The sequence below is a fragment of the Urocitellus parryii genome, chromosome 8 (genome assembly GCF_045843805.1).
Source record: "Urocitellus parryii isolate mUroPar1 chromosome 8, mUroPar1.hap1, whole genome shotgun sequence".
Lineage (NCBI taxonomy): Eukaryota > Metazoa > Chordata > Mammalia > Rodentia > Sciuridae > Urocitellus > Urocitellus parryii.
The window spans coordinates 121,928,665-121,956,201 of record NC_135538.1 but is presented as its reverse complement, the minus strand read 5'-3'; the positions used below and the strand labels follow the sequence as shown (position 1 = coordinate 121,956,201).

The 27,537-nt window shown below is 44.8% G+C and overlaps 2 protein-coding genes and 1 pseudogene across 4 annotated transcripts; 2 read left to right on the top strand and 1 right to left on the bottom strand.

The window, feature by feature from the left end:
- The first annotated feature begins 1,281 nt into the window (after positions 1-1,281).
- LOC113200791 (dual specificity protein phosphatase 1 pseudogene) lies at positions 1,282-8,269 on the top strand (annotated as a pseudogene).
- Gnl1 (G protein nucleolar 1 (putative)) lies at positions 3,801-18,803 on the bottom strand. 3 transcript variants are annotated; one of them, XM_026414293.2, is made up of 13 exons: positions 18,715-18,803; positions 18,036-18,301; positions 17,452-17,617; positions 16,974-17,110; positions 16,670-16,821; positions 16,484-16,555; positions 15,123-15,327; positions 14,859-14,954; positions 14,302-14,496; positions 9,863-10,041; positions 9,628-9,790; positions 9,259-9,399; positions 3,801-8,900 (listed from the first exon to the last, which is right to left on the bottom strand). In XM_026414293.2, exons 2-13 carry the CDS (start codon positions 18,106-18,108, stop codon positions 8,659-8,661), a joined length of 1,821 nt encoding a protein of 606 aa, XP_026270078.1. In that variant the 5' UTR covers positions 18,109-18,301; positions 18,715-18,803; the 3' UTR covers positions 3,801-8,658. The 3 variants fall into 3 exon arrangements, with proteins under 3 accessions (XP_026270078.1, XP_026270077.1, XP_026270076.1); XM_026414292.2 differs by lacking the exon at positions 18,715-18,803 and adding an exon at positions 18,506-18,594; XM_026414291.2 differs by lacking the exon at positions 18,715-18,803 and having other exon boundaries at positions 18,036-18,499.
- A 328-nt stretch (positions 18,804-19,131) lies between these two features.
- Positions 19,132-24,780, top strand: Prr3 (proline rich 3). The gene is made up of 4 exons (XM_026414294.2): positions 19,132-19,344; positions 20,030-20,092; positions 22,496-22,786; positions 23,434-24,780. The coding sequence occupies exons 1-4, from the start codon at positions 19,236-19,238 to the stop codon at positions 23,538-23,540; spliced, it is 570 nt and encodes a 189-aa protein (XP_026270079.1). The 5' UTR covers positions 19,132-19,235; the 3' UTR covers positions 23,541-24,780.
- Positions 24,781-27,537: the final 2,757 nt, after the last annotated feature.

Below are 27,537 nucleotides of genomic sequence, written 5' to 3'. Positions count from 1 at the left end.
ACCCTAAGCAACTTAGCAAGACCCCATCTCAAAAAGTAAAAAGGGGTCAGGCACAGCAGCACACGCCTATAATTCCAGTGGCTCAGGAGGCTGAAGCAGGAGGATTGTGAGTTCAAAGTTAGCCTCAGCAAAAAAGGCGCTAAGCAACTCAGATCCTGTCTCTAAATAAAATACAAAAAAGGGCTAGGGATGTGGCTCAATGGTCAAGTGCCCTGGTACCAAAAAAAAAAAAAAAGTAAAAAGGGCTGGGATTTAACTCAATGTTTAAATGCCCCTGGATTCAAAAAAAAAAAAAAAAAAAAAAAGCTAAGGACCCATGATAGGGCTGAGCGTGTAGGCAGTGACAGAGATCACTTGCCTAGCATGCCCCAAGTCCTGAGTTCAGTCCCCAGTACCACAAAAAAAAAAAAAAAAAAAAAACTAAATAAAACCAATCAAGTATACACAATAAAGTGGGCTATATTATTTCAGATACTGTTTCTTCTACTTTCAATAGATCAAACAAAAGCAATCATTAAAGTATTTTCAAGGTTCTGCATCTTATGTACGTTACTAAAACACTTGTAAGTAAAATACCTGAAGTTTCATTGATAATGGTTAACTTATAATCTTTTTTAAACAAAAATTTCCTCATTTCAGTAGACACAGGTACTCAACAAGTTATTATTTGATTTATTGATATATATATTCATTTTTTAGAGAGAGAGAGAATTTTAATATTTATTTTTTAGTTTTCAGCAGACACAACATCTTTGTTTGTATGTGGTGCTGAGGATCGAATCCGGGCTGCATGCATGCCAGGCAGTGTGCTACCGCTTGAGCCACATCCCCAGCCCTGATTTATTGATTTTTTTTGCTCAGTTTGAACTATATAGGCGTGTGTGTTTATATACATGTGCATGTGTGTGTATATACATAATACATACATATATTTTTATTTTATTTATTTACTTTTGCAGTATTGGGTATAGAACAGGGCCTTACACATGGTAGTTCATCATTTTACATGCCCAACTCTTGAGCTATACTTTAAATGGTGTTTAAATTCTGCTACTAAGGCTGGGGATATAGCTCAGTTGGTAGAGTGCTTGCCATGCATGCACAAGGCCCTGGGTTCAATCCCCAGCAGCATTCCCCCCTCCCCCCCAAAAAAATCTGCTAGTACCGACTTCTGCTTACAGGTAGGATATATGTGACTATATGAACAGTTATAGAAAAGCTGAATTGATTGCAGAAAATAAAAATCACATCTTTAAAGATGACAGAGAGAGGGAGCAGGGCATGGTGGTGCATGCCTGTAGTCCAGGTACTCAGGAGCCTTCTGCAGGAGGATCACAAGTTCGAGGCCAGCCTGTGCAAGTGAACAAGACCCTATCTCAAAATGAAATAAAAAGGAAAAATAAAATAAAAAGGGAGTAAGAAAGACCAGGGTGAAAAAGGCAGAAACGAGGAAACCAGGCAGCGAGAGGGAGTAGCATCTCCTGCTAGGTCCTAGAGCAGGTTTTGGTTCCCGCACATAAACCCAGGGTCATGTAGTTCCTTGAAAGCCTCTGCCCTTCCCTTGGCCTCCTGGACAGAATAGCATGGGCCGGGCACGCTGGGGGTGCTAGAGCTGGCCATGGTCCTGAAGGTCTGTGGGCACTGCCAAAGGTCTGCGGGAGCGCGCGGCTTATACCTGCTGCTGGACTGGCGCTTCTTCAAGTTCAACCCTGGACACATTGCCGGCTCCGTCAACTTATGTGGCTCGACATCTAGTGTGGCGCCAGGCCAAGGGCGCCTTGGAGCTCGTCGTGCCCAACGCTGAGCTGCGCTGCCACCTACTGGCCAACACCTACTACGCCGTGGTGCAGCCGGACCAGCGCAGCGTCGCCCTAAACAACGCCAAGAGCCACTGCACAGTGGCCCTGGCCCATCGCAAGGCGCGGGCTGCATAAATCCTCCTCAAAGGAGGATATGAAGTTTTTTCAGCTTCCTGCCCAGAATGGTGCTGTAAACAGTCCACCTCCATGGGGCTTAGCCTTCCCCTGAGTACTAGTGTCCCTGACAGTGCAGAATACGGATGCAGTTCCTGCAGCACCCTGCTCTAAGATCAGAGTGTCCCAGTGGAGATCTTGCCCTTCTTGTACCCGGGCAATGCCTACCGTGCTTCCCATGAGGACATGCTAGATGCCTTGGGCATCACTACCTTGATCAATGTCTCAGCCAATTGCCTTAACCATTTTGAAGGACACTGGCAGTAGAAGAGCATTCTTGTGGGAAACAATCACAAAGCAGGTCTCACAATTCCTGATACAATGAGGCAATTGACTTCATAGATTCCATCAAGAATGTGGGAAAAGGGTGATGGTTCATGTCAGGGGGGCATTTTCTAGTCAACCACCATCTATCTCACTAACCTCATGAGGACTAACCAGAAAAAAAAAAAAAAAAAAAACTAGAAAAGGCTGTGTTTGTGAAATAGAGAAGAAGCTAGATTTCCCCAAACTTCAGCTTCATGGCCCTACACCACCAGGTGCATGGTCCTGCCATGCCTGTGCTTGGTCAAGGCGCCTTCACCACCACCATCTTCAACTCCCACTCCTCCATCCCTGCCCACTCTGTGAACAGTGCCCTCAGCTACTTTCAGAACCCTATCATTACCTCCCCCAGGTGCAGAAAGGCCATGGAGGTGAGGACCTTCACATCCCACCAAGGACTGCAGACTCTTCCTTCAGAAAAGGAAATGCATTCACACCAGGGAGAGGTTCATGAAGTCAGATCCTTATTTAATTTCACCAGAATTCCACTGGATTCTAATCAGTTATAATGCTAACATATCATCAAGACATTTGCTGAACTCAGCATGCTTTGGGGACCAATATATAGTGGGTACATCAAGTCCCTCTGACAAGACAGAAGAGAAAGGACTTGGCATGTGAGCCAATTTTTGTGTTTGAGTACTGTACTATCTTATAAATAAATCCTAAGCAGGTATGTTTTCAGCATTAATGAAAAACACCAATGTTCGTTTATTTTTTAGATGTCAACAGTTGTATGTTTGCTGATTATTTATGACCTAAATAATATATTACTTCTAAGAATAAATTTTGTTACTTAAGGATGACTTTTTAATACAGCAGAATAAACAATGGCATTTCTATTAAAGAAAATATGAAATGGCTAGGGATGTTGATCAGTGGTAGATGCCCCAAGTTTCAATCCCCAGCACCACAAAAATAAAATAAAGACAGCAGAGAGTTGCAGAGGTAACCAGACTAAATGAACTAAAATTCTAAGGAGGAAAGAGTTCCCAGATAAGCTATGGAAACTGGTCAATTTTTCCTGAGGCAATTTGCTGATTCTAACACAAGTTATGGATTAAGATTGGCCTAGAATCTAATTTAGAAAATTAAAACAAAATACAAAGGGAGAAAGGAACAAGTTAAATGACATCATAGAAACAATGACACAAATCCAAAATGTAGAGCATTCTTATAAGACACTGACCTAGTCTCTTCAAATAGTCAATTCCAAGAAGAAAAAAGACTGGAATATTCTAGATTAAAGAGAAAAGGGGAGAGGACAGTTTAAATAACACAGTGTGTGGAATTTGAAAATCTTATATCTCAAAACATATTGAGTGCTGTTAAGAATTTTGTCAATTATACTTTTAATAAAGCTCAAAAAAATTGAAACCTAATAAAATCAGAAAAAATAAAAAATTTTTAGAAATGCATTTAAGTTCATAAACTGTTAGACTTAGGAATTAATTCATTAGACATAATTGTACTGATTGTGTGAGAGGTATATATGAAGTTATTTAGATATGAATGATCATGATGTCTGCAACTTGCTTTCAAATGTTCAGAAAAGAGTAAATAGGCAGGTGAAGAGTAAGATGGGTAGAGGTTAGTGAGGCAAAATGGCAAAATGGCAGGGCTCACTGAATCTTTATGTTATGAGTTTAGGTATTTTTTTTAGCGGGGGGGAACATCCTTCAACATTTATTTATTTTAGTTTTCGGTGGACACAACATCTTCATTTTTATGTGGTCCTGAGGATGGAAGCCAGCACCCTGCGGACACCAGGTGAGCACGCCACCGCTTGAGCCACATCCTCAGCCGGTGTTTAGGTATTTATTGTCCTTTTTCACTGTGTGTTAGGAGATGTTCAAAATAAAAAGCCAGAAAGAATTTCCAAACTATTTGTGGATTTTTTCATAACAGAAGACATTCCAGGCTGCAGCTCATTAACGTGATTTCTTTTTTGATCTTCTGAGGAACAAAAATATTCTCATTTATAATATTTCAAAAGGCACATTAAGAAACATATCCAAACTTTGTTGTCTCTTTGTTCAATTTCGGCTTTAATATTTTATTAAAAATTCTTGAATTTGTAAATATTAAAACACTGAAACTTGCTACTGGCACAAGAATGACAATGTACTAGCAACAAAATCAAGAAAGAAACTAAATTGTTTAGAAGCAGTAGCAGCTCCACAGTTCAAAGGTAATTTAAAACAGGCAGTTTTAGTGTTTCATAAAGAAAGTGCAAAGCAATCTCTCAGCCTGCAGTGATGCTGCCGCACTGGCAGATGGCGCTGCAAAGCTTCTCAGGTGCAGCGGGAAGCCCACTTACGAATTATTTTTACTGCTTATTGCAGTTACTCTTACACTACTTACTAACTGGTACAGAAGTGTTTTAATAACTGGTTGAGCGGTACCAGTGCAAGACGGCTGAATGTCAGCGCTGTTTCCTCCTCTTATGACAGAAGCTACCCAGCTCCTGCCTGAGGCTACTCCTGCACTGGGATTCCAGGACCACCCTGCCTCTCTCGGAGGCTTGTTCCATTACCAATCCCCACCTTCTTGAATTTTCAACTTTTCTCTTCCACTGTGCTTTCTGCCTAAAAGTTTAAACACTCCAAACTCAATGTTCTGTTTCCCTATTTTTTTTCATCGCCATCACAAATTTCTTGAAATTTATATCCCCACTTCCAAAGCCTCAACTTTCCTTCTCCAACGGAACTTAACTCATCCTTTGCTGCCAGTGAAAGCTCTTCATTCTTTGTGTCATCACCATCAGCATTCTGTGCCCAATCTTTGTTCTTCCCTTGGTTTCATGGCTCTCCACTTAATATGTTTCTTTGGTCTCACTGGATCCTCTCCCACCCACACCCACCCCCCACCCTGCCCTTTCATACATTATGCACTTTCTTCCTCATGCTACACTCTCTCTGTACATGACCTGTTACTCTCCTCCCACCTACACCTTGATGATGCCTAGATCTCTGCCCGCAAATATGACCTCTCCAAGCTCCACTTACACGAACCCTGTCTCAGGAATCAGCCTACCCATCCAGTTGCTAAATCCGAAACAGAATGTGCACTCTTGACTTACCCGCCTCCTTCCCCACACACAAAACTATCCCAACACCCGTCAATTCTGCCTCCCAAGCATTTCATAAACTATCTTCTTTCCATCTGCCACTACCTTGTTTCTGGCTTCCATTCTCTCCTCCTGAAATGGCTGCAAAAGCTTCTGATCTCTCCTCGTTTCCAAACCAGTTATCACACTGCACCCAGTGAGCTAAGGCACAATTAACTCTCTCCTTTTTAATCTTAGGGTTAAAGTTCTTGAATGTTCCTCTAGGTAGTATACATTTTAAACATGGCTGGAAAGGCTCCACAGAGTTGAACCAAACCTTTCACTCCATCTTCACTTTCCCCCACTTCTCCAGGCACACTCTGCCCCAGCCATGTTGAACATATTAGCCTCCCCAAGTTGTTACGTTCCTCAACCTTTGCTGTCTCCTCAGCCTGGAATATTTGTCTCTCCACATCAGCCTAAGTCTTGCCCAATCTTCAGGGCTCAACTTGGAGCTCTCTGTCCCTGCAGGTGGCTTCCTCTGACTCACCAAGACTGGCTAATCTGCTCCTATGGTGGTTCTCATAGAGCTTTTTTTTCAGTCTTATGAAGACACCACTATCCCAAGGGATCTTATACCACCCGTCTCACATCCCTTTTTTAAAATTGTCTAATTTTCTCCCACATTAAAATTGTCTATTTGTCTTTATTTTCCAATAAATTGTGAGTGCCACAAAAGATTCCTTCTACCCACTTACCAGTAACTGGCAAACAGTAATTGCTCAAAAAATGGTCAGTGGGTCAATGAATCCTTGGGGTGATTAATTATCCATTATGTCAACTATATGACAGTACAATGGATACATGACAAGTAACACTTTCATATCTTATACAGTGCTATAAAGTTATTTTACTATTTAGTGTCTGGCAGTTCAACTCCTTCAGGGTAGAGTCAATACTTTGTTCAATTTTTTCTTTTGTCCCAGAACTCAGCATGTCTGACAAGACTGTTCTCAACCAGTTTTTGACTGTATGAGTTTAAGAAATGAAGAAACAAGAGGCTCAGATAATTGAACCTCCCTGGCCCACACACATACTTGTTTCAGAATCAAGACAGAATCCAATCTGGAAGAAGGAAAGATTGGGAAAAAGTTTACATCTAAATGAAATTCCAGCATGGATGAGAGAAGCCCTGGTTTTCTCCAAGAGACTGGCCAGCTGTGGGTATTGCCAGAGCTTCAGATCTCTATGGTCAAGTAATCCACTTAGTGGACATGACCCAGGCAAGAGGGGTATAAGGACAGGGGTTCTAGGAAGGTCAGCATAGAAGGGAGACTGGACCCTGGTTTCCTTTGTCCTTTGAATAAGTTTTAACCTCAGTCTTAGACACTAACATTGGAGCACTATCTATCCTTCTCCCTGTCCTGTTTGTCCCTAATGTAACTACCTTTTCCTGGTGCTACTTTCCTGTGGAGTGAGTCACTGACAGAGGCTCAGGAAATCACATAGTGGAGCCCTTGGGTATATAAGGGTTGCCTCCTGCCAGGTCCTCAACATAAACATCCTCCTCCACAGTTCCCCAAGCCCAGCCAGCTCCTGATCACAATTCTTTGTGTCATCACCATCAGCATTCTGTGCCCAATCTTTGTCCCAGATGCTCCTGGTGAAACTTATGAGATGGCAAAAGACCAAGACAAGTAAAATTAATTCAATGTCTCACCACATCTCCTGAAGCACTGAAGTTGCCTCACTATCTCTGTATATCATGAACTCAGTTAAGCTAGAATCACCTTTCCTTCATTAAAAGACCTATTTATGAGGCTGAGCCCCTAGATAAGACAGGTGGATTGTTCTTTCAAATAGGACTTTTTCCTCTTTTCTAGCACATCCTGAGTAGCCTTCAAGCACATTCATATGCTGGTTTTATTTAAATTTTGTACTAGAATGCAAATTTCAGGACTTTTGTTCTCACTGGACTAAAGGAGCCTGTCAGAATGTGTGGCCCAAACACCTTGGCCTCTTCTCAATGTAGTTTCCTACATTGATGGTCTCTGCTGGCATTAAAGAAACTGCTCCATGACCCAGCACCTCAATGAGATGCTTCTGAGTTAAGAGGATCTGATCCTTCCATTTCTCCTCACCCCTGCACTGAGTGGTTAACTCATAAAACTACACTTTTTTGCTACCACCCAACCCAGAGGACACTGTGGCAGTCAATAAAACACAGCCTAGTTTCCCTTTTCTCCAGGAATTCAAACTAAGAGTCTAACTGCTTGCTTTAGCAAGGGTGAATCCCAGCAAGGCCTAAGTACCCCTGACTCACAAAAGAGCAAATCTCTGCTGAAATGCAGAAACGACACCCTAAGATGGCTCTGGCCACCTGCTAACTTCTATCTCAGACCCTGACTGGGTCATCTTTGGTAAATGGACTACAAAGGCTGTTTCTGTGCCCTCCCCTATGTGGCTTGTACACTGTTAGCTGCCAAGCTTTTAAATAATGAAACTTAACATTGTACTTTAAGGGCTGTTCTGCTCAAATCATAAATGTGCACATCAGTTTTTTGGCAGTAATTCTCTACTCGTACACATTTAATCAATGTTTTCACAAGCATTTTGTCTTAACTAAAAATCTATATCAATAGAAAGTCCTAGAATTATACTGTGTGAGCCCCCAGGATTATATAACATGCTTAATCCAAAAACTTGGGTGCCCAATGGGGTCTTGATTGTACCCAGGCTTCAAATTTAGACCAGGCACTGCTTGTGCATCTTTATATGATCAGTGGTTAGTACATGTCCAGATTCATGGTAAATCCTCAATAAATATTTGTGGACTCTTGAAAAATCCCTGTAAAAACCTCACTTGGAGATGATAGCTTATGACACCTCTTACTGCTTCTTCTCCCAGAAGCTCCCGGTATAACCCAGGACTGGCAGCAGGGGGCGCACAGGGCTGCAGCTCAAATCAGGTTGAATGGCACAAACTCCAAAGGAGGTTTGAATTTAGACCTCTTTTCTCCATGAGGAAAATGGATTCTTAAGGTGCAAAGAGGGAAAGTGGGCAAAGGGCCTAAGAACCCACTGAACTAATTCCTAAGAGAACTTTCCTTTGCAAAGGGAATGCATGAGAATAGAGGGGAGGAGATAAATCTCCCACAGCTGTCAGCCCATAACTACCGCTCTCACCTCAGTTCACTTGGGGAAGGGGCTACAAAGCAGACAATCTTTATTCACAATTGGGGTGGCAAAGGGGAGATGCCTCCAGGTCAGTCCAAAAGCAAAGATAATGGGAAGTTGATACTAGGCGGGGACTCAGCACTCGTCCTCACCCAGTAGGGCATAAGGGTTTCGGGCAGCCAGACAGGACCCTGGAGCTGAGGTTGGGGTGTCCTCATCCCCTTCTCCCTCCTCATCTGCATCCCGGTCCTCCTCTCCCTCCTCCTCACAGGAGCTGCTCAGCTCTTCCTCTTCCTCCTCCTCCTCGTCACCTGATGGTCCCACCCTGCCCTGCAAAACCACCAGCTCCATGGTTTCTGGATGAGACTCCCAGGTGCCTGGGGAACCAAAACAAGAAAAAAAATGTAGAAGAATTTGCACAAGGAACTAAAGCCAGAGAAAGATGGGGAAGAGGCAAAGACCAGGAATAACAATAATTCTTATAGCTGCTGGAACCCATTCATTCATTCAACCTCCCACATACAGATCCCTGAGCAGACACTCGGGCATATCAATTTCAATCTTCACAACCATCTTGCTTGAGGGTGATTGTTATTCTCATTTGCAAAAGAGAAAATTGCCTCAGAGATGTTAAAGAGTACAAAGTTGGCCAACAGGTACAGAACCAGGTCTGATCCCCTGGCCACTTTTGCCCACCCCAAAACAGGAGCTAGGGAAGAATATCTGGGTTCTGACCTTTCTGTTCATTGTAGCCTGGTGGATGGAAACACAGGCTGAGGCGGCCATCCACTGCCAGCCGCAGGAGGCTGTTGGCAGCTCTGTACACATCATTCCGAGCTGCCTTGGCTGTCTTGTAACCACGTTTCTCTGCCCAGGCTGGAGGGATAAAAGAGCAATAAGAAGGGAAGCCTGTGTATCAGGTACCAGTCACCCACCACCCAAAACATTCCAGGCCAGAGATCTTGGTAGTCCTGTCCAAAACCCTAAGAATGAGTGGACAGCCACTTCACCCTGGCAAAATCTAAGGAGAGGACAGCAAGGTAAAGGGAGAGAGGAGGAGACAGCAGGCAAGGGAGGACAGCTGTACCCAGGCATGAAATTCACCTTCACAGATGTCCCAGGCACACCAGGGGTGCTCTGCTGAGGGATCCTCAGCTTCTGGGTGGCGCAGGTGAAGCAGGGCCTGTACAGGGATCCGGGAGGCCAGGTAGCCCACAGCAGTGTAGGGCTCCTGAATCTGGGCGATGGGGTAGATGCCAGCCAGAACCTGCAGGAACAGCACTCAGGATCTTCCTCAGCATCCTGCCTTCCATACCCCCCCCACCCTTGGCCCTCATACCTGCAACTGCCTGGGCAGCAGGGAGGGGAAGATGAGGCCTGGGCAGTCACAGAGCTTCACAGAGGGGGTTAGAAAGTAGGTCTGAAAGTATCGGGTGTGACCTGGGGTTCTGGAGACACTCACAACCTTCCGTCCCACAAGTCCATTGATCAGTGAGGACTTCCCCACATTGGGAAAACCTGAGGGAGGCAAGGAAAGTGAATGTCTACTAGGCCCTTGCTCAGTGGCAGGCAGGACTCAGTGACTACAGATGAAAGGGGAACTAGGGCTCAGAATTTAAGGAAGTGGTATAACACTACAAACTATAAATCAGGCCCTGGGCTGCCAGCTGTGAATCCTAGCCTCCCCACTTATGGCTCTGTGACCTCAAGGCAATTTACTCAACTTTCTGAGCCTTTTTCTTCATTTTATAGGACAGATAGCTCCTACCTCAGAGTGGATCTGGGTAACATTGACAACAGATACAACTGCACAGGTCTAGGCCTACAACAAAGTACTCAACACAGGTGAGATTTGCATTTAATAATACCTATCATGACTTGTCCAAGAAGACGACTGGCAGCCCTTGGGCTCACTGCCCCTCTCTTCACAACCACCACCACCCTCTTTCTGGTCAAGTCCACTTTCTACACAGATCTCTTGTCCAGAACTCTGATTCCTCAATGCCTGAATCTCACTCTCAAAGTTTGTTTCCTTCACTCTACCTCAGCTACCCACACCCAAGGTCACACTAGGCCCTGTCACTTTATACCTCCAAAGTCTCAATTCCCCAAGTACTCCTCATCCCATGTTTCAAGCTAACTTATTCTGGCTCCTCCATCCCAATAGTTCTTTGCCCCTAACTCTATCAGGGTAACACTACACAACACTGATTCATCACCTCACTTTCTTTCATATCTACCTCAAAGTCCATGATCCAATTCTGCACCTATACATCTTGAGTTCCCAGGTCCCACCTCTTCCCCCCTATTTTACACTCCAGGCAAAACCCCAACTCTGTAAAATGCAATTGTCTGCCCATGTAACACCTGCTGCTGGGCGGTTAGTTGACAGTGGCTGGGAAAAGCCACACTGACAAACAGACTGAGCTTCTCAATAAAATGAAGTATCTTCTTTTTTTTTTTTTCCAATATTTATTTATTTATTTAGTTAGTTAGTTATAGGTGGATATAATATATTTATTTATTTTTATTTTTTTAGAGAACAAGTTTTATTTAAAGGATAGAACAGAAAGAGACTTCTCTCATCACAACATCATACATGTATTCCGTATAATGATGAGGGTCTCCTTCTATCTTCCGTACAACTCCCCTTCTCCCTCTTTTTCCCTCCCACCTCTCTTCCCTATTTAGTGGTAGTCTTCTTCTCATGCTCTTCCTCCTTATCCCATTTTGAGTCACCCCCCCTTATATCAGAGAAGGCATTCGGCATTTGTTTTTTAGGGATTGGCTAACTTTACTTAGCATAATCTGTTCTAATGCCATCCATTTCCCTGCAAATGCCATGATCTTGTTATTTTTTAGTGCTGAGTAATATTCCATTGTATATAAATGCCACATTTTTAATCCATTCATCTATTGAAGGGTATCTAGGTTGGTTCCACTTTATTATTTTTATGTGGGGCTAAGAATCGAACCCAGTGCCTTATGCATTCTAGACAAGCGCTCTACCTCTGAGCCATAACCCCAGCCTCTGAAGTATCTTCTTTTGAAAGGAGAGAAAAAACAATTCTTTGACAAGCCCATTTCCCTGTCTTTCAACCTTAACTCCTTAAAAGACTTACTATTTCTTATTACCACTTTATATAACTTCTTTGTGAGTATAAACTTTAACATACAAAAAACCCCACACAGAACATGGATGTGCAGCCCAAGGAGCTCCATAGCACCCAGCCATGAGCCCAGAGTGTGACATATTTGCTCAAAGGCCCCATGTGTCCCTCTCCATTATAACCCCTTCTCTCTTATCCTGACTTTTAAGGGATTCCACTTCTTACATTTCTTGTTAATTTATGACCTGTGCATTTCTGGACAATGTGATTTAATTTTGTAGTCTTTGAACTTATGCAGATGGAATTGTGCAGCATGCATACTGCTGTGTCTGGTGCCAACCACACATTACATGAGTTTCCCCATGTTGTTGCAATTGGGGAATCTCACATATTCTTCCTTCTCCTCCAAACCACTGAACACATCACCACACCTACTGAACAAGACTGCTTCTCCTCTCACTCCTCCTATTAGCCATATTTGACACAGCAGAACCCTCCTTTCTGTTTCAAGCACTCTTTATTTCACTTCCAGACATTTCCTTGGTTTTCTTTCCTCTCACTCTCCTTTGCTGGTTCCGCCTCCTTTTTCCAACCTCTAAGTGCAGGCTTGCCCTACAACTTAGTCATTAGCCTCCTCTTCTTTCACATAACTTCTCCACTGTATTTCATCTAATCCCATGGCTTTAAATACCATCTATATACACCAGTGGCTCCCTAAATTTAAAGACCACTCAAATTCAAATTTCAATTCCTCTTCTTTCCTTTAAGATCCAGATTCCTATACCCATGGCCTAGTCAACATCTCTGCATGAGATATTTCAAAACAATCTCAAATTTAATTTCTGATTCTTTATGATTCCTCTCTCTCTCCTCATCAGTCCTCCAAACCTGTTCTCTCCAGTCTTCCCAGCTCAGTATTTCCAGCTGCTTAGGACAAAAACATGGAAGTCCTTCTTTATTCCTTGCTTTCTCTTATGTACCAAATGCAAGGCATCAGCAGTCTCATTTTCTCTGCCTTTAAAATATATCCTGTTTCTGTCTCTGTCTCATCACCACCCCTTTCTTCCTCTTTCCTCCCTTCTCTCTCTAAGCAATTCTTATTTTTCTCCTAAGACTAATGGAGTAGCCACTGATTGCTTTCTTTGCTTCCTTTCTTATCCACCTTGTACCATTCATCTACTCAAAGGTAGAACTTCTAAAAAAGGATACCAAATCCTGTCGTTCCTGCTCAAAACCCACCACTAGCTTCTCATTAAGACTGAGAATAAAATTCAAAATGCACTTCATAGCCATAACACCCTACATGATGTGGTGCCTGGCAATCCTGCCTTCCTCCTTATCTTCCCTGGCTCTCATATTGCAATCTCCCTGACAGTCTTGCTGGTCCCAGTATCACCAAACCCATTCTTACCTCAAGACCCTCTCACTCACTAACACTTCTGGCTCCCAAGCCCCTTTCCCCAGAACTCTGAATGGCTTACTTCCTTTTCTTACCCAACTCTTTCTCACCTAAGTCCTCTCACCTGAGAACCTTCCAGAGGACCTTTCCTCTCCCAGAACTCTCTATCTGAGAGTTCTGGGAGAGGAAATAATATGATTTCAGATCTCTAATACATTTACTCACAAAAAAACAAGCTCCATGAGTTTTAGATGCTTTCTTTTATCTTCACATCAGTATTCCCATCCCTAGAACAGTACCTGGCATTTGGTAGGTGCTCAGTAAATATTTGTTGAATGGATGAATGAATGAAAACCAATAGATATACCCACACCCAGCAAAACCTCTCACTATCATACCACCCTAAAAACAAGTTAGTGCAGAGGCTACTGAGAGGAAAAAGGGCCCCTGAAAGGGAAAGAAGTCAGTGCAGGGAAAGAGGAGTAATCACTCAACAGTCAAGCATGTTTTTCACAAACACAACGGACACTGAGAGATAAGTCAGGTGTTCTTTCTATCTATCTACTAGCCACTTCATGTTCCTAGATTTATGGGCTAGGTCCTTTATGGTTCCAATGGTATCTCAAATACAACTTTGCCAAGGTCTCTTCTCACCCAAGATGAACCCAAGATGAAAGGGGCCCTAGAACCTAATCATATATCCATTTTCCCCCACTAGGATCTGAGACAAAGCTCTAATCAAGAAGAGACTCCCCCCATCACAGACTTAAAGAGTTAAAAGGAAGGAGAAAACTAACACTGTGACCTGCTATGATTTAATGATCCCTGTATTAGAGGCTAATAACAGCTGAACAATGACTTTGTATAAATCACTCAAACAATGCCTGGCACACAGTAAAAGCCACACAAATGCTAACATTTAATAATAATCACTGCAATTGCTAATGTTACTATTGCCAGACACCACTGAACTCTTTCAACACTACTCCTTTATATTCCTCACATTCATTCTTTGAACTGGGTATAAACATCCTCATTTTTAAAATCAAAGTAACTGAGACTCAAAGAACTTGCTCAAAATCATACAGCTGAGAAGAGATGAAGTTTACATCCACACTAGCAGATGGCCTCCTCTGCCTTGCCTAAGACCACTGGCAGAAGTCACCCCTCAAAGACCCTGGGGCCTAATAAGGACAGATCATCCTTCCTTTCCAAATACTGAAACTCAGCACTTCTGGGGCCTTTGTGAGCAGATCGCTGCTTCCTTACCCACACAGCCGATGGTCACCACCCCATCCTTGTAGTGTTCCCGTGTTGGGCCAGCTGGCTCCATTGCTGAGTCAGTCTGCTGTTCCACCAGGACTACAGGCCCATCCTCTTCTTCCTCCTCCTCCCCAGAGCCATTGCCCCAGGTGGCCCCAGCCACATCTCGAGCAATCTTCTCCCGCCAGCTGCTCAAGTCCACTGTTCAGAAAAAAGATAAAGAAGGTTTCCTGGGGCCTCTGTGTATGATGGCATAGCTGCATAGCTGGTGTCACTAGAATATTCTGGAGTCTCACAGTGACAACCTGCACAACTGCAGTCCACAATCTCCCCAGACTTCACTTTATCCCACCCTTGAGCCATATGCATTTTTCAGAGTTTCTGAAAAGTACCAGAAAAACTGAAAGCAGCAATCCACTAAGGATTCTGCCTATCTCCTGCCTCTCTTGTCCCACCAAGCCAGTCTGTTCTTTATTCTATCCCCCTTGTGCCCATCCATAATAGAGGGTAACAAAATGATTCTGGATCTTAGATCTCCCCTATGACCTCCAAGGATCACACACCTTTACCCACAGTGATGGCTTCACAGGCTCTCAGCAACTGTTCTGGCCCCAGGGCCCGAGTCCATCCTCTCCCCCGCCTCCGACTCTTCTTCAAGACTAGGATCAGAATGCACAGAGCAGTTATGCTTAGGCTTTTATATCTCATCTCTCCCACCACCCTCAGGCCCCCAGTTAGGTACCACCTTGCCAACAAGCCTCTCTTGTTTTTCCCTTTGCCCCCTGTCAACCATCTCTCCCATGCTGTCCTCCTCAAAGCCCACTCACCACTAGAGTCCTGTGGAGTGCGGGGGTCCCGAGGGAAAGAGGTAAAAAGGACAATGTGGAGTTGAGGATAGTGTTGGTGGAAATAATGCTTCCAGGCAACCACAAGAGCTGGTGGAGCTAGATCCACCTTATTCAAGACCAGCACGAGGGCCAGACCAAGTTCTCCAGTCACATACTCATAAAGCGCTGGTGGAAAATTCACAACCTGGGATAGAAGAATGAGAGGTCATCCCAGAGTTCTCTGTCTCCAGCTCCCCTCTCACGAAGCACATTCAGAGACAAAACCCTGGCAGTAGCAAATTCTGGGGTGAAAACAGTAAATCAGCCAAACTGAACAAGAAGGACAAAGCAGGGGTTAGTGATACCTGTGCAAGTCTCAGGGGGCTTCTGACAGGTCATGATTAGCATTTGAAGTGAACCAAAAATAAGATAAGGAAATAGCAACACCTTACATACTGAAGTAAAGACTAGAATCAGGAATAGAAATGAGGGTCAGGGTAGAAATTATTATGTATTGTGTGCACATAACTGTACAAGTGTATACACATGCATATGAGCATGCATCCAAGTATATGCTTATAGATGCAAGTTTATGTGTTGAGTATGTATGACTACAAACATGAGTATGTGTAAATGTGCCTCTGTGTATGAATATACACATGCATACATGTATTTGTGAATATGTGTATACACATTCGTTAAGGACTTCCAACCTAAATGTCCCCACAGACCTCCCTTTCTCCACTGGAGGACCACAATGAAGTGGCAGAATCAGGAATCACAGGGCAGTCCAGCAGCACAGCCTACAGCCTTAACTACTACCCTAACATTCCAGGTAGTTTCTGCAGCAACCGAGGTAGACAAGCTAGAGAAATGAAATAAGGAAGAAAACGCATCTTTGGGCTGGGCAGGAGGAAGCCCCCAGTTGCCTTCATTAGAATCCCTGGAGCTTCACACTGGAATTTTTTTTCCCATAACACTTTTATTTTATTTATTTTTATGCAGTGCTAAGGACCAAACCCAGTGCCTCACATGTGCTAGGCAAGCACTCTGCTACTGAGCCACAACCCAGCCCCACACAGTGGGATTTTCTATTGGTCTAGCTCTGGTGATGCTGTAAGACAAGACATGCAGCTTCTCATTAAAGGACATAAAAAGGAGTCAGCTAACCAGGATAGAAGCAACAGACTATGGCAAGACACAAACAGAAAAATTAGTTCCTGACTGCAGATATCAGCACACAGTAGATAGGGTAAAAAGAAAGGAAGGACAGCTCTCTGTTTTTCAAATTCTACCTCTGACTTTTACCCATAAGAACCTGACCCTCTTCCCCCTTGCCCACCCTCATCCCAAGTACTCACTGGATGACGAATATCAGTGATGAGCAAGACAATATCAGACATCTCTAACACTCGCCATAGCTGCCTCCATGTCTGAAAAGACAAGATCAGAAGAGAATCTGAACCCAGAATTCCTTTCCAGCCTCATTCCAGAAAAATTTACCAATGGATCACACTACCCCATTCCTGTCCCCATTCTATTGTCACCTCTAGATTGTGCTCAAAGTAGCTGAGTTTCTCTGAAGTATAAGCCCCGTGTATCTTCCCAAGATACTCCTGAAAGCTTCGTTCCTCCTGGTTCATTAGCTGCTCCTTGGACATCTCATAGCTCCAAGGAGGACGCCGGGGAAAGTCCAGGACTGAGAAAACAGTAAGAAGTGCAAGTACAAGGATGTTTTCAGTATTAAAGTGTGCATCCCAGACCCCTCCTTCCTCACAGTCAACCCTTACCCTTCCAAACTCTCCAAGCCCCTTGCATGGGAAACACCAGTCTTGTCTTGTCCTCACTCACCTGAACCAGGCTGATAGACCTCCCGTATGTCCAGTTCCAACACCTCAGCACTGAGGGGCTGTAGCACTTGCTCCCGGGCTGCTCTCTTTCTCCTCTCCACCTCCTCCCGACTGTCCCGCTCAAAATGAAGCCGGTATCTAAGGGAAGAAGTATCATACATCTAGCAAGACCACAACCCCTACCCCTACCCCATCCCCCACAGAAAACAAAGTTTCTTCTCTTCAATTGTTCAAATTTCCTTTCAGTCAAGTCCCCCTTTCATAGAAGACAGGGCCAACCCCTTCTAAAAGCCAAACTCTCGGGTTGCTCTGGAAGGGAGAATTATGGCCTGCTCCGGGAGAACAGTGGCATTCCGGCCTCACCCTCTACACTTTCAAATGTCCACCAACAGCAGCTAGCTTTCCCTCAACACTCCCACTTTCAAGAAGGCGGGCAAGCCCGGGCCAGAGCCCCACTCCCTCCCTCACCCCTCCCTCACCGATTTGGATCATAAACTCGTGGACCCAGGCCCTGGGAAGGCTGCTGGTTGAGCCTGCGGATTTGATGGGTCACAGATTCCCCATCAGAGGTATCGGTCTGCTCCTCCCGCCGTTCCCGGCTCCCGCTGCGGCTGTTGGAACTGGAGCGCAGCCCATCTTGAAGCCCTGCACAGAGGGAAGAGTGACGCCAGTGCAGGCTAGCTCTCAGGGGCCAAAAGACCCCCCTACCTGGACCTCCTGACTCTCCTTCAGCCCATCCAACTACTTTTGAAGCTCAGTCCTCGGGGCCTCCCTCTCCAGGACCCTCCGGGTGTGCGTGGGGGTAGTCACTCTTCCAGGGAATTGCTGGGATGGCGCCCCGTTTGAGCTGGAGGGACTCCCCTCCCCCAACTCTTCATCCTTTCCCATCCCTTCCAGACAAGGGGGGGCGCGCTGGAATGGGGGAATCCCCTCCGCGGTTGCCCACGCAGATCCGCGCGAGCCCACTCCCCCTCCCACGCCCCCCAGAGGTGCGGCAGGCACACCCCTCCTTCCAGATGTGTGGGAGCCCGAGTCCCGCCCCCTCCTCCGCTCCCGCACTGACCTCGCTTCCGCTCCCGTTTGTCCTGCAACTGCTTCTTCTTCTGCTTCACGCTGAAGGGCTTCTTCCTCGGCATGGCCCGGACCAGTCACCTGGCCCGCCCTTCGCCGAGCTACAGCCGCCTCAACTGACTCCCCCCCGGTAGTCCCCGCCGCAAGGGCCCGGGACCCTTGAGGAGGCGGAGCTATCAGGTGACGTCAGCGGAGGGCACCACCGACTTGCCGCGGCGGTCGGGATGGAAAGCGCACGGGGGAAACAGTCACTTCCCTCTAGAAGTGAGGCGAGAGGGTGATGCGGGGTGGGCTACGGACACATGAGAGCCAGTGGCACCGAGAAGGCGCAGCGGCGGCGAGGAAGGAGGCGCGCGTGGGAGGATCGAACTAACTCCGTCACGGATTCTACCAACGAGCGCCCGGTGAAGGGGGGACGCGTGTCATCACTACCTTGCGCTCGGGGGAGAAGCTACCACTCACCTGGAGGGGGCGGCGGAGAGGAGGAGGGCGGGTCCTACTACCCTGGGGAAAGGGAGGCGTGGACACGTTGAAGCTACACTACCAACCCGGGAACTTGACCTTAGTGGAAAGCAGAGACTGTGCGTCCAAGGAATAAAACCAGGTTGCTGTGTTACACTGGGGGCACGGTCAGAGGTCTTGAGGGACGGGTAGAGGTTCTGGGTGCCGACCTGCTGGGACCCAAATTCCCTGTGGGAACGACGAGAAGAAGCAGGCTTATAGATCCTAAGTGCAAGCGCAGGCCAGAAGAGAAATCCAGTTGGGACAGGACTTTTGGAAACGGATCCGAGAGCACGAAGTTGTGCCTGCAGTCGTTACCATAGTAACCGCGGGCCGGATGTGGCGATTTGAACACGCGACAGGCCTTTCCTCTCAGGCTTTCTGGCCCGAAAGCTTGCCGACTCTGTGGCACTGTGAAAGCTACTTTTCACCGTGGAGAGAGTTTTTTTAAGCACTTGTAGAAACGCGGCAAAGAGAAGAGTTAGTGTTTTCGCCCTGCCTGGCAGAGATATAAGGAGGCGGTTTACATGAGAATGCAGCCACAGCAAAAAGTTCTCAGCTGCCTTCCGGAAGTGGAGTGGCGGGAACCTTGGCCTCAGTGCCCACCGCCCCCCGGAAGCGGAAACAGAATCTCAGCGTGCCCCTTCCTCACTGCCCTCCAAATCCCGCTGCAGCCATTGCCGCAGCCACGATGCCGAAACGAAAGAAGCAGAATCAGCAACAGCAGCCGCCGCCGCCACAGCAGCCACCACTGCCCGAGCGGGAAGAGACTGGAGATGAGGAGGATGAGAGTCCCATAGGTGAGGGGCCTGGGAAGGGTGTGCACATGCTTGTCAGCCATTCCAGACCAGGGACTAGGACTGCTAAAGTGCGGGGGAGGGGGCTCTAACGGAAGGAGGAAGGGCGCACGCGCGGGGGTGGGGCAGAGGAGGCCTGTTGATGGTAGAACCTTGAATGAGGAGTTCTCCTACTTGAACCCTCAAGCTCAATCCCAGGCCCAAACCTTTCTGGACCAGGCGGAGGAGGAGAGGGCAAAGAGCCCGTTTGCGCAGCCGCCGAATGGCAGGGGAGAGGGGCAGTAAAGATATCACATTGCGATGACAGGGTTGACAATTTGTGACCACATTTCACAGGGAAGGTAGAAGTACAGCCTTCTGTAAACCGCTCCCCTGAGGAAAGGTCTCATTGGCCAGCAACTAAAGGTTGAACCTTTGGATTATCTCTGAAATCACCTGGGATGTTATGGATAGTTGCAGTATAAGGCAAAGATAAATTGTCAGTGCCCTTTGATTGAGTCTCCACTTTTTGCCAAACCTGAAGCAGCTTTACAAAGGGCAGATGGACGAGGTGAGAATTTGCAACACCGTTGAGAACATAATTGATCTTACAGAATGAATTGAGAAATGAGTAATAGAACAAAAACACATAAAGGAACATCAGTTCTTTAATCTGCTTTGATGACCATATTTTCGTGTCTACTCTTAGGACCACCCAGCCTTCTGGGCCCTCCTCCCATGGCCAATGGAAAGCCTGGTGACCCCAAGTCAGGTGAGGAGGAAGGGCCCTGATTCTTGTTTGAGGCCCAGAGGAAGGGAGCAGGGGAGGGAGTAAAACTCATCAAAGTTGAGGATTCTGTATCTGATGAATGGAGAAAAGTTGTGTATGCACGTCTTTGAAAACTCAATGTTGTAAAAGTTGTCATTTCCTCCTAAAGTAATCTCTAGATTCACTGCATTTCCTCTCAGAATCCCTGTCATGTTTTTGTGGAAATAAATATTTGACATTATTATATGAAAATGCAGAGGATATGGGTGAGAGACCACCAAGACATTCTTAAAGTAGGAGGTCTTACTATGAAAACCAAGACTTACAGTAAAGCTCCAGTAGTTATAAAAATGTGATTTGGGCACAATAATGGATATATAAGTCAATAGAACAGTTTAGCATCCAATAATAGGCCCACAGATCTAGGAACACTTCGTTTATGTAAAGGTAGAACTGAAGAAGTAGTATTTTCAATAAATGAAGCTGAACTGATTGGACATTCATGTGGAAAAAATGAAATCTGACTTCTTCAGATTTCAGTGATCAGATGCAAACGTCAGTCCAAATGAACTGAAGTGTGAAAAGTGAAAATCATTCTTTTAGAAAGTAAATTTGAGAAAAGCTAAGAGTTTTTAAACATGTGTACTAATCATAAAAAAAGATTGATAAATTTAACATCAGATAAGCATGTGTTAATCATGGCATCATTAAGAAATTAACAGAAAGCCTTAGAGTAGAAGATATTTGCAACAAATATAATCAATAAAGAGTTTATATATAAGATATATATAGGAACTCTTTCTGAGACAGTCTATTAGAAAAATTGACCAAAAGAAAAGAAAGGCACCTTATAAAAATGGAGATCTAAATACAAGAATGTGTGAACATGTACTTAATATCCTTAATTATCAAATAAATGCAAGATTAAAACATACTACTTTGAAATTAGAACTTCTGCATTGAGGGGATTGTAAGATGGTACAACCATCTTTCATAAACAGTATGGAAATTCCTCACAAAGTTAAAAATAAAGCTACTATATGATCTAACACTCCTATTTCTGGATTTTTTATGCAAAAGAATTAAAAGGAGGGTCTTGAAGAAATATCTGTATTTTCATTCACTGTAGCACTATTCATAGTACCCGAGAGCCGGAAGCAACCCGAATATTCATTGTCAGAAAAGTGGATTAAAAAAAAAAGGTGTAAACAAAATGCTGTCATACACTATAGCTTGGATAAACCTTGAGAACATTATGCTAAGAAATAAGCTGGTCACAAAAGATGGTATGATCTTACTTCCATGAGTATCTAAAATCACATTCAAAGAAACAGAACTGGGTACTGTGGTATGCGCCTGTGATCCCAGCTACTCAGGAGGCTGAGGCAGGAGGAAGGTGTTTGAGACTAGCCTAAGCAACATGGCGAGATACCCATCTCAAAAAACAAAAAAGGAGGAGGAATAGAAAAAGAATTGGTGGGATGGTGGTTAGTAGTAGCCCAGGGGAGGGGCAGGGAGTTGTATAAAGTTTAAGTTTTGCAAAATAAAGTTCTGGGGAATTGTTTCACAACATATGAATATACTTAACACTACTAAACTATGCATTTAAAAATAGTTAAGATGGTAAACTTTTATATTATGTAGTTTTTACCACAAACAGTCTGCCACTTCTCACAACAGAAAGACAAAATAACAAGTGTTTTTGAGGCTATGGAACTACTCCTTGGAATGTAAATTGGTACCACTACTTTGAAACAAAGTTTGACAATATCTACTAAACTTGACTATCTGTTACACTTGAATGTGCATACGCTGTTTGACCCAGCAATTCCTCTGCTACCTACCTATATACTCAACAGAAATACATACGTATGTGTAACAAAGACATATATAAAAAATGTTCATAGCAACATTTCTTGTTATAGCCCCAAACTGGAAACCACCCACATGTCCATCATCAGTAGCATGGATAAATCAGTTGTTTGTATGCATGCAATGGGATACTACACTGCAATGAAAATGAATGAACTACTGCTACAGGCAACCTGGATGAATCTCACAAACATGTTGTGCGAAAGGAGCCAGACACAAAAGAATACAGACTGTATGATTTAATGTATGCAAAGTTCAAAAACAGGCAAAAACTAATTTGTGATGTTACAAGTCAATGGTGGTTACATTTGGGGAGGGGGAAGGGATACATGGGTGGGTCTTTTGAAGTGCCAATAAGGCTCTATCTCTTCACCTAGGTGGTGGAAACACAGGTGTGTTTCTTTTGTGATAATTGAGCTGTGCACTTAAAACTGGTTATCTTTGTCTATATGCTGTACTTCAGGGGAGGGATCAGGCTTCTGTGTCAGGATTAAGCTGCCCATTGGTCACCTTTCTGTGTCTTTCTTTGTCCAGCTCTTCACAGAGGTCCTCCAGGATCAAGGGGACTGATGATTCCACCACTGCTGAGTCTCCCACCTCCTCCCCGGGGCAGAGGCCCAATCCGGGGAGGCCTCGGCCCCAGGTCTGGCCCATATGGTCGTGGTTGGTGGGGGGTCAGTGCTGAACCCCCTTTTCTGGGGCCAGGCCATGGGGGTCCCTCCAGGGAAAGCTTTCACAAAGAGCAGAGAAACCCTCGAAGGCTCAAAAGCTGGTCTCTTATCAAGAATACCTGCCCGCCTAAGGATGGCCCCCAGGTTATGGAAGGTGAGGTCCACTTTGTTATGCCTGTGCATATTTCATACCCATTAAATCCCAGTGGCCTAATTCCCAGGATTCCCACGACTCCTCTCTTTGGGGCTGTATTTATTTATTTACTTACTTATTTTATTTTTTTCCCCCTTTTGTGATTCTGGGTATTGAATCTAGGGCCTCGGGCATGGCAGGTAAACACAATACCACTTAACTACACCCTCACCCCCTGGACCAACTTTTTTTTTTCCCCTCTAAGTACTGGGGATTGAACCTGGAGTGTTCTACCACTGAATTATACCCCCAGCCCTTTTTTATTTTTTAGAGACAGGGTCTCTTAGTTACCCAGGCTGGCCTCAAACTTGGCCTCCTGCCTCCGTCTTGAGTCACTGAGATTACAGGCATATATCTATACCTAGAAGAACTAGTCCTAAATATTCTTTCTCCCAGGAGAAAGACTACCATTTCAAAATCCTAGAGGGCTAGGAGTTTAGTTCAGTGGTAGAGTCTGCACGTAGCACACCCAAGGCTCCTGCTAAAAAAAAAGCCAAAGTACCTGTAAGTAGTAGAAGGTAGCAAATCTGGCTTTATCTCTGCTTTTCATGGCATTTGTTTTCTGTCTTACTCAGATTTAAATTTACCTATTTTTCACTTGTTCACAGACAAATCTGACCGCCCCGTCTGTCGACACTTTTCGAAAAAGGGCCACTGTAGATATGAAGACCTCTGTGCCTTCTACCACCCAGGCGTCAATGGACCTCCTCTGTGAGACTGTGCCTTCCCATCCAGGCTGGAAGGAGCCCTCTGTGACCCAGCGGCCATGTATTTCCCTGTGGCCCTGTGATGGCTACTGTGAGGCTCTTCCACCCAACACCCTCGGTCAATGACACGTCCACCCCCGTCCACCACCTCCCTGGTTTGGGGTCCAGAGTTGTGTTTCATCACTGGTTCGCAGCGCGCTCTGTATTCTGATCCAGCCTCCAGAGACATGCCTTCGGGACCCCTTGCTCCCTTCAACTGCCTCCTGGATCTTCTTCCCTTTCGCCAAATGACTGCTGAACAGGAAACCTCTTTGGTGCTGTTTCTTGTGCATCTGTCCACCTGTCCCCAGTACTGCCCTCAATTCCTGAGAGCCCTGGAGCGGTTTCCTACCCACTTTAGCTGCTTATTTTAAGTCCTTTTTATGTGACATCCCAGTGTTTTCAGCTGCTTGGGAAACTCACCAGGTTTTCTGACCTGGGGTCAAGTTTGGGTGACTGGTACAGAGTTGCTCCCTGAAAGGCAACTGCCCCTGCTTTTGGATTTCGTAGTTTCTCTGTCAGTAGCATGATCCCCACCGCTATGGTCTGTGATCACTGTGCTTTGTGAAACTGTGCATCCCCTCGTAGCCTCTCTCACTGTCCGTGGCATTTTTGTGATTTCCCAACACTAGAATAAGTTTTTCTGCCAAAATGAGTGAGGCTCTTGGTGCCCTCTAGACTTTCCCCACATCCCAACTTGGGAGAATCGTGAAACTCCACAAGACTGCCTCCCTGGTCCTCCCTGTACTTCTCCTGGTGTTGATTATTCTTGGTCTGACACTGACCAATGATGTCTTGTAAAGCCTCAGATGGGCCTCCCTACCCAGCTCCTTTTCAGCCTGTCTTAGTTAGACTATGTCATTGTGAAGCCACCAGCCCTTTCATTTGAATTCTGTGAATCTCCACCTGGCCTATCTATGGGTGGAACCTGGACAGTACTGTTGCTCTCTTCTGACACTCTTCCCTCACATCCCTGGCACTGGTTGTTTTCTGTGAAAACGGCAGTGAACAGGTTCAGTTTTGAGCTGGCCCTGAGGAAATGGGTCAGGAGTTGTGTGGGCAAGAGGGAGGGATGAGAGTGTTGGAGAACTGAGAATGATTTTTTTTCTTTTTAACATTTTTTTATATTAGTAATAAACGCAGTGGAAACCAGCATTTCCTTAATCCCTGTGTTCTAGTCATTCAGATGGTGGTGATGGAGAATGCAAGTCTCTTCCAGCCCAAGAGAATTTTGGGGGTCCCTTTCCAAGAGAATTTTGGGGGTCCCTTTAGCCAACAAGCATCAACCAAACCAGGCTACATTGTGGTCAAGGGCACAGAAGAAAGGAAAAACAGGTGGCTGGGGAGTAATTTTTATTTTATGTTTGTCAGTTTGTGTATATGAAGTAGAAATGATGAAGCAGTCAAATGCTCTATGACTGAGTTCCTGTGGGCAAGGCCATATACCAGACACTAAAGATAACAGCTAAAACCAGTGCATTTTAAATCTTCCAAGGAAACATGTTCATCAAAAATCACAAATAGCCAAGTACCACATGCTTGTATTCCCTTGCTACTCAGGAGACTTGAGGCTGGAAGATCACAAGTTCAAGGCCAGCTGGGCAGTTGAGTGAGACCCTGTCTCAGAAAGTAGAAAGGGGGCTGAGATTGTAGTTCAGTATTATATTGTTTGCCTAGCACATGTGAGATGCTGAGTTCAATCCTCAGTACTACATGCAAATAAAATAAAGGTACTGTCTCCCATCTACAACTAAAAATGTTTAAAAGAAAAGGCTGAGGGTATAGCTCAAGTGTTAGAAGTGTCTCTGGGTTTGATCCCTAGTGGTGAAAGGGGGACGCACAAATACCTGTGAAATTAGACAGTGAAAGGGGGGAGTATAATATGATAAAATCAGAAAGGGAAATGATACCCAAGATAAGTTCTGAAAGAAACAAAGAGGTGGGATGGGAGGGTAGTCCCAGTAAAGGTGTTTGATGGAGATGAAGGATGTGGTAAAGAAGGTAGAACAATGAGAAATTGACCACTCGGGGTTGCAGAACATAAGGATTTAGATCTTAAAGGAATTTTAAAGTTTTGCATACTGGTGAGGATCATGGATCCATTGGGTTTTTCCAAAACAGATCCATTTGTAGCTGGGTGCAGGGCACGCACCTATAATTCCAACAGCTTGGGAGGCTGAGAATCATGAGTTCAAAGCCAGCCTCAGCAATGGTGAAGCACTAAGCAACTCAGACCCTGCCTCTAAATAAAATACAAAATATGGCTGGGGGTGTGGCTCAGTGGCTGAGTGCCCCTGAGTTCAGTCCCCGGTTTTCAAAAGAAAAAAAAAAACTCCGTTTATATGGAAATGGCCTGGCTAGCAGGTTGCTTCAGTTAGTACAGATGAGCTGTGATGGTGGCGTAGATTTGGGTAGTCAAGTTGGAGTAAAGGAGACATTTGTGAATAACAGGTCAAAATGAACATACTTTTAGATTTTCTCCAGGTTATTCTGGCTTACATATCTCTGTTTAAAAAAAAAAAAAAAACTACTGGGAGAAAACAGGCAGCCACTAATTTTGGCTTGGTTAAGTTGTCTTATGACATCCAAGCATAGGTAAGTACTTGGATGAATATACAGGTTTTGATAGATTACTAGAAATATTGATATGTGTCATCTGCATATAGGTGATGGTTGAAGCCACAATCATGCATGTATTCTAAAGCACCTACCATGTCTCAGATAACCAGGCTTAAGTATTATAGTTGTAATGCCTTAAGTTAGTCTTAAGTAAACAGTTAATTTCTCTCACAAGAGATAGTCCAATGCATATGTGACAATCATGCCACCACAAGGCCCTTAGGTATTCAGAACACAGAGCTGCTGGACATGGTGATGCATATGTGTAATCCCAGCCACCACAAAACCTGAAGCAGGAGAATTGCAGGTTTGAAGATGGTCTCAGCAACTAAACGAGGCTGTAAGCAACCTACTGAGACTATCTCAAAAAGGGCGGGATGTGACTCAGTGGTTAAGCACCCTTGGGTTCAATCCCTGGTACAAAAAAAAAAAAAAACCCTCAGTTTTCAGTTCTATGGTCTACAAACTCATTCATAGTCCTAAGAAAGCTCTAGCTTCCTCATCCATGGGCAGACATGGCAGAAGCCTATAATCCCCGCAATTTAGGAGCAGAGGCAGAAAAATTGCAAGTTTGAGGCCAGCCTCAGAAATTTAGTGAGACCCTGTCTAAAAAATAAAAGGGAGAAGCCAGTGAGATGGAAAGCAGTTACCAACTACTAGCAAATGTTGCTGGGAAAGTGAGGAGGATGAAGTCAAAAGACTGGCCCCTGCCTGGAATAGTGATGCATGCCTAAAATCCCAGAGTCTTGGAAGGATGAGGCAGGAAGATGACAAGTTCAAAGCCAGCCTCAACAACATAGAGATACCCTCAGAAACAGACCCTGTCTCCAATTTTTTTTAAAAGCATTGAGGATGTAGCTCAGTGATAAAGCACCCCTGGGTTCAATCCCCAGTGCCAAAAGAAAAAGAAAAACTGGCCCCTGATCTTCAGGAGCTGACAAGGCTATACAATCAGTTTGCTCAAGCTCCCATACCTACTGTTTTGTTTTGTTGGAGTATTGGGGATTGAACCCAAGGGCACTTTACTACTGATCTAAATCCCCATTCCTCTTTTTTAGACTCTTTCTCAGTTGCCCAGGCAAGCCTCGGATTCTGCTACTCCTGCCTCAATCTCCAGAGGCACTGGGATTAGAGATGTGTGACACTGTGCACTGGGCCCTTCATCTATTAAACAGTAGTTTGAAATCAACCCGCAAATTAATTGTGGTGATGGTTTAAAGGGTGTATGGATGCCAAAATTTATCAGTGTACACTTTGCATTGGATGTCATTTTACTGTTTGTGCAGTTTATCGTAGCTGAATCAAACTCAGCAAAGTAATCATCTAGGGAAACAAAAATAGTGAGCT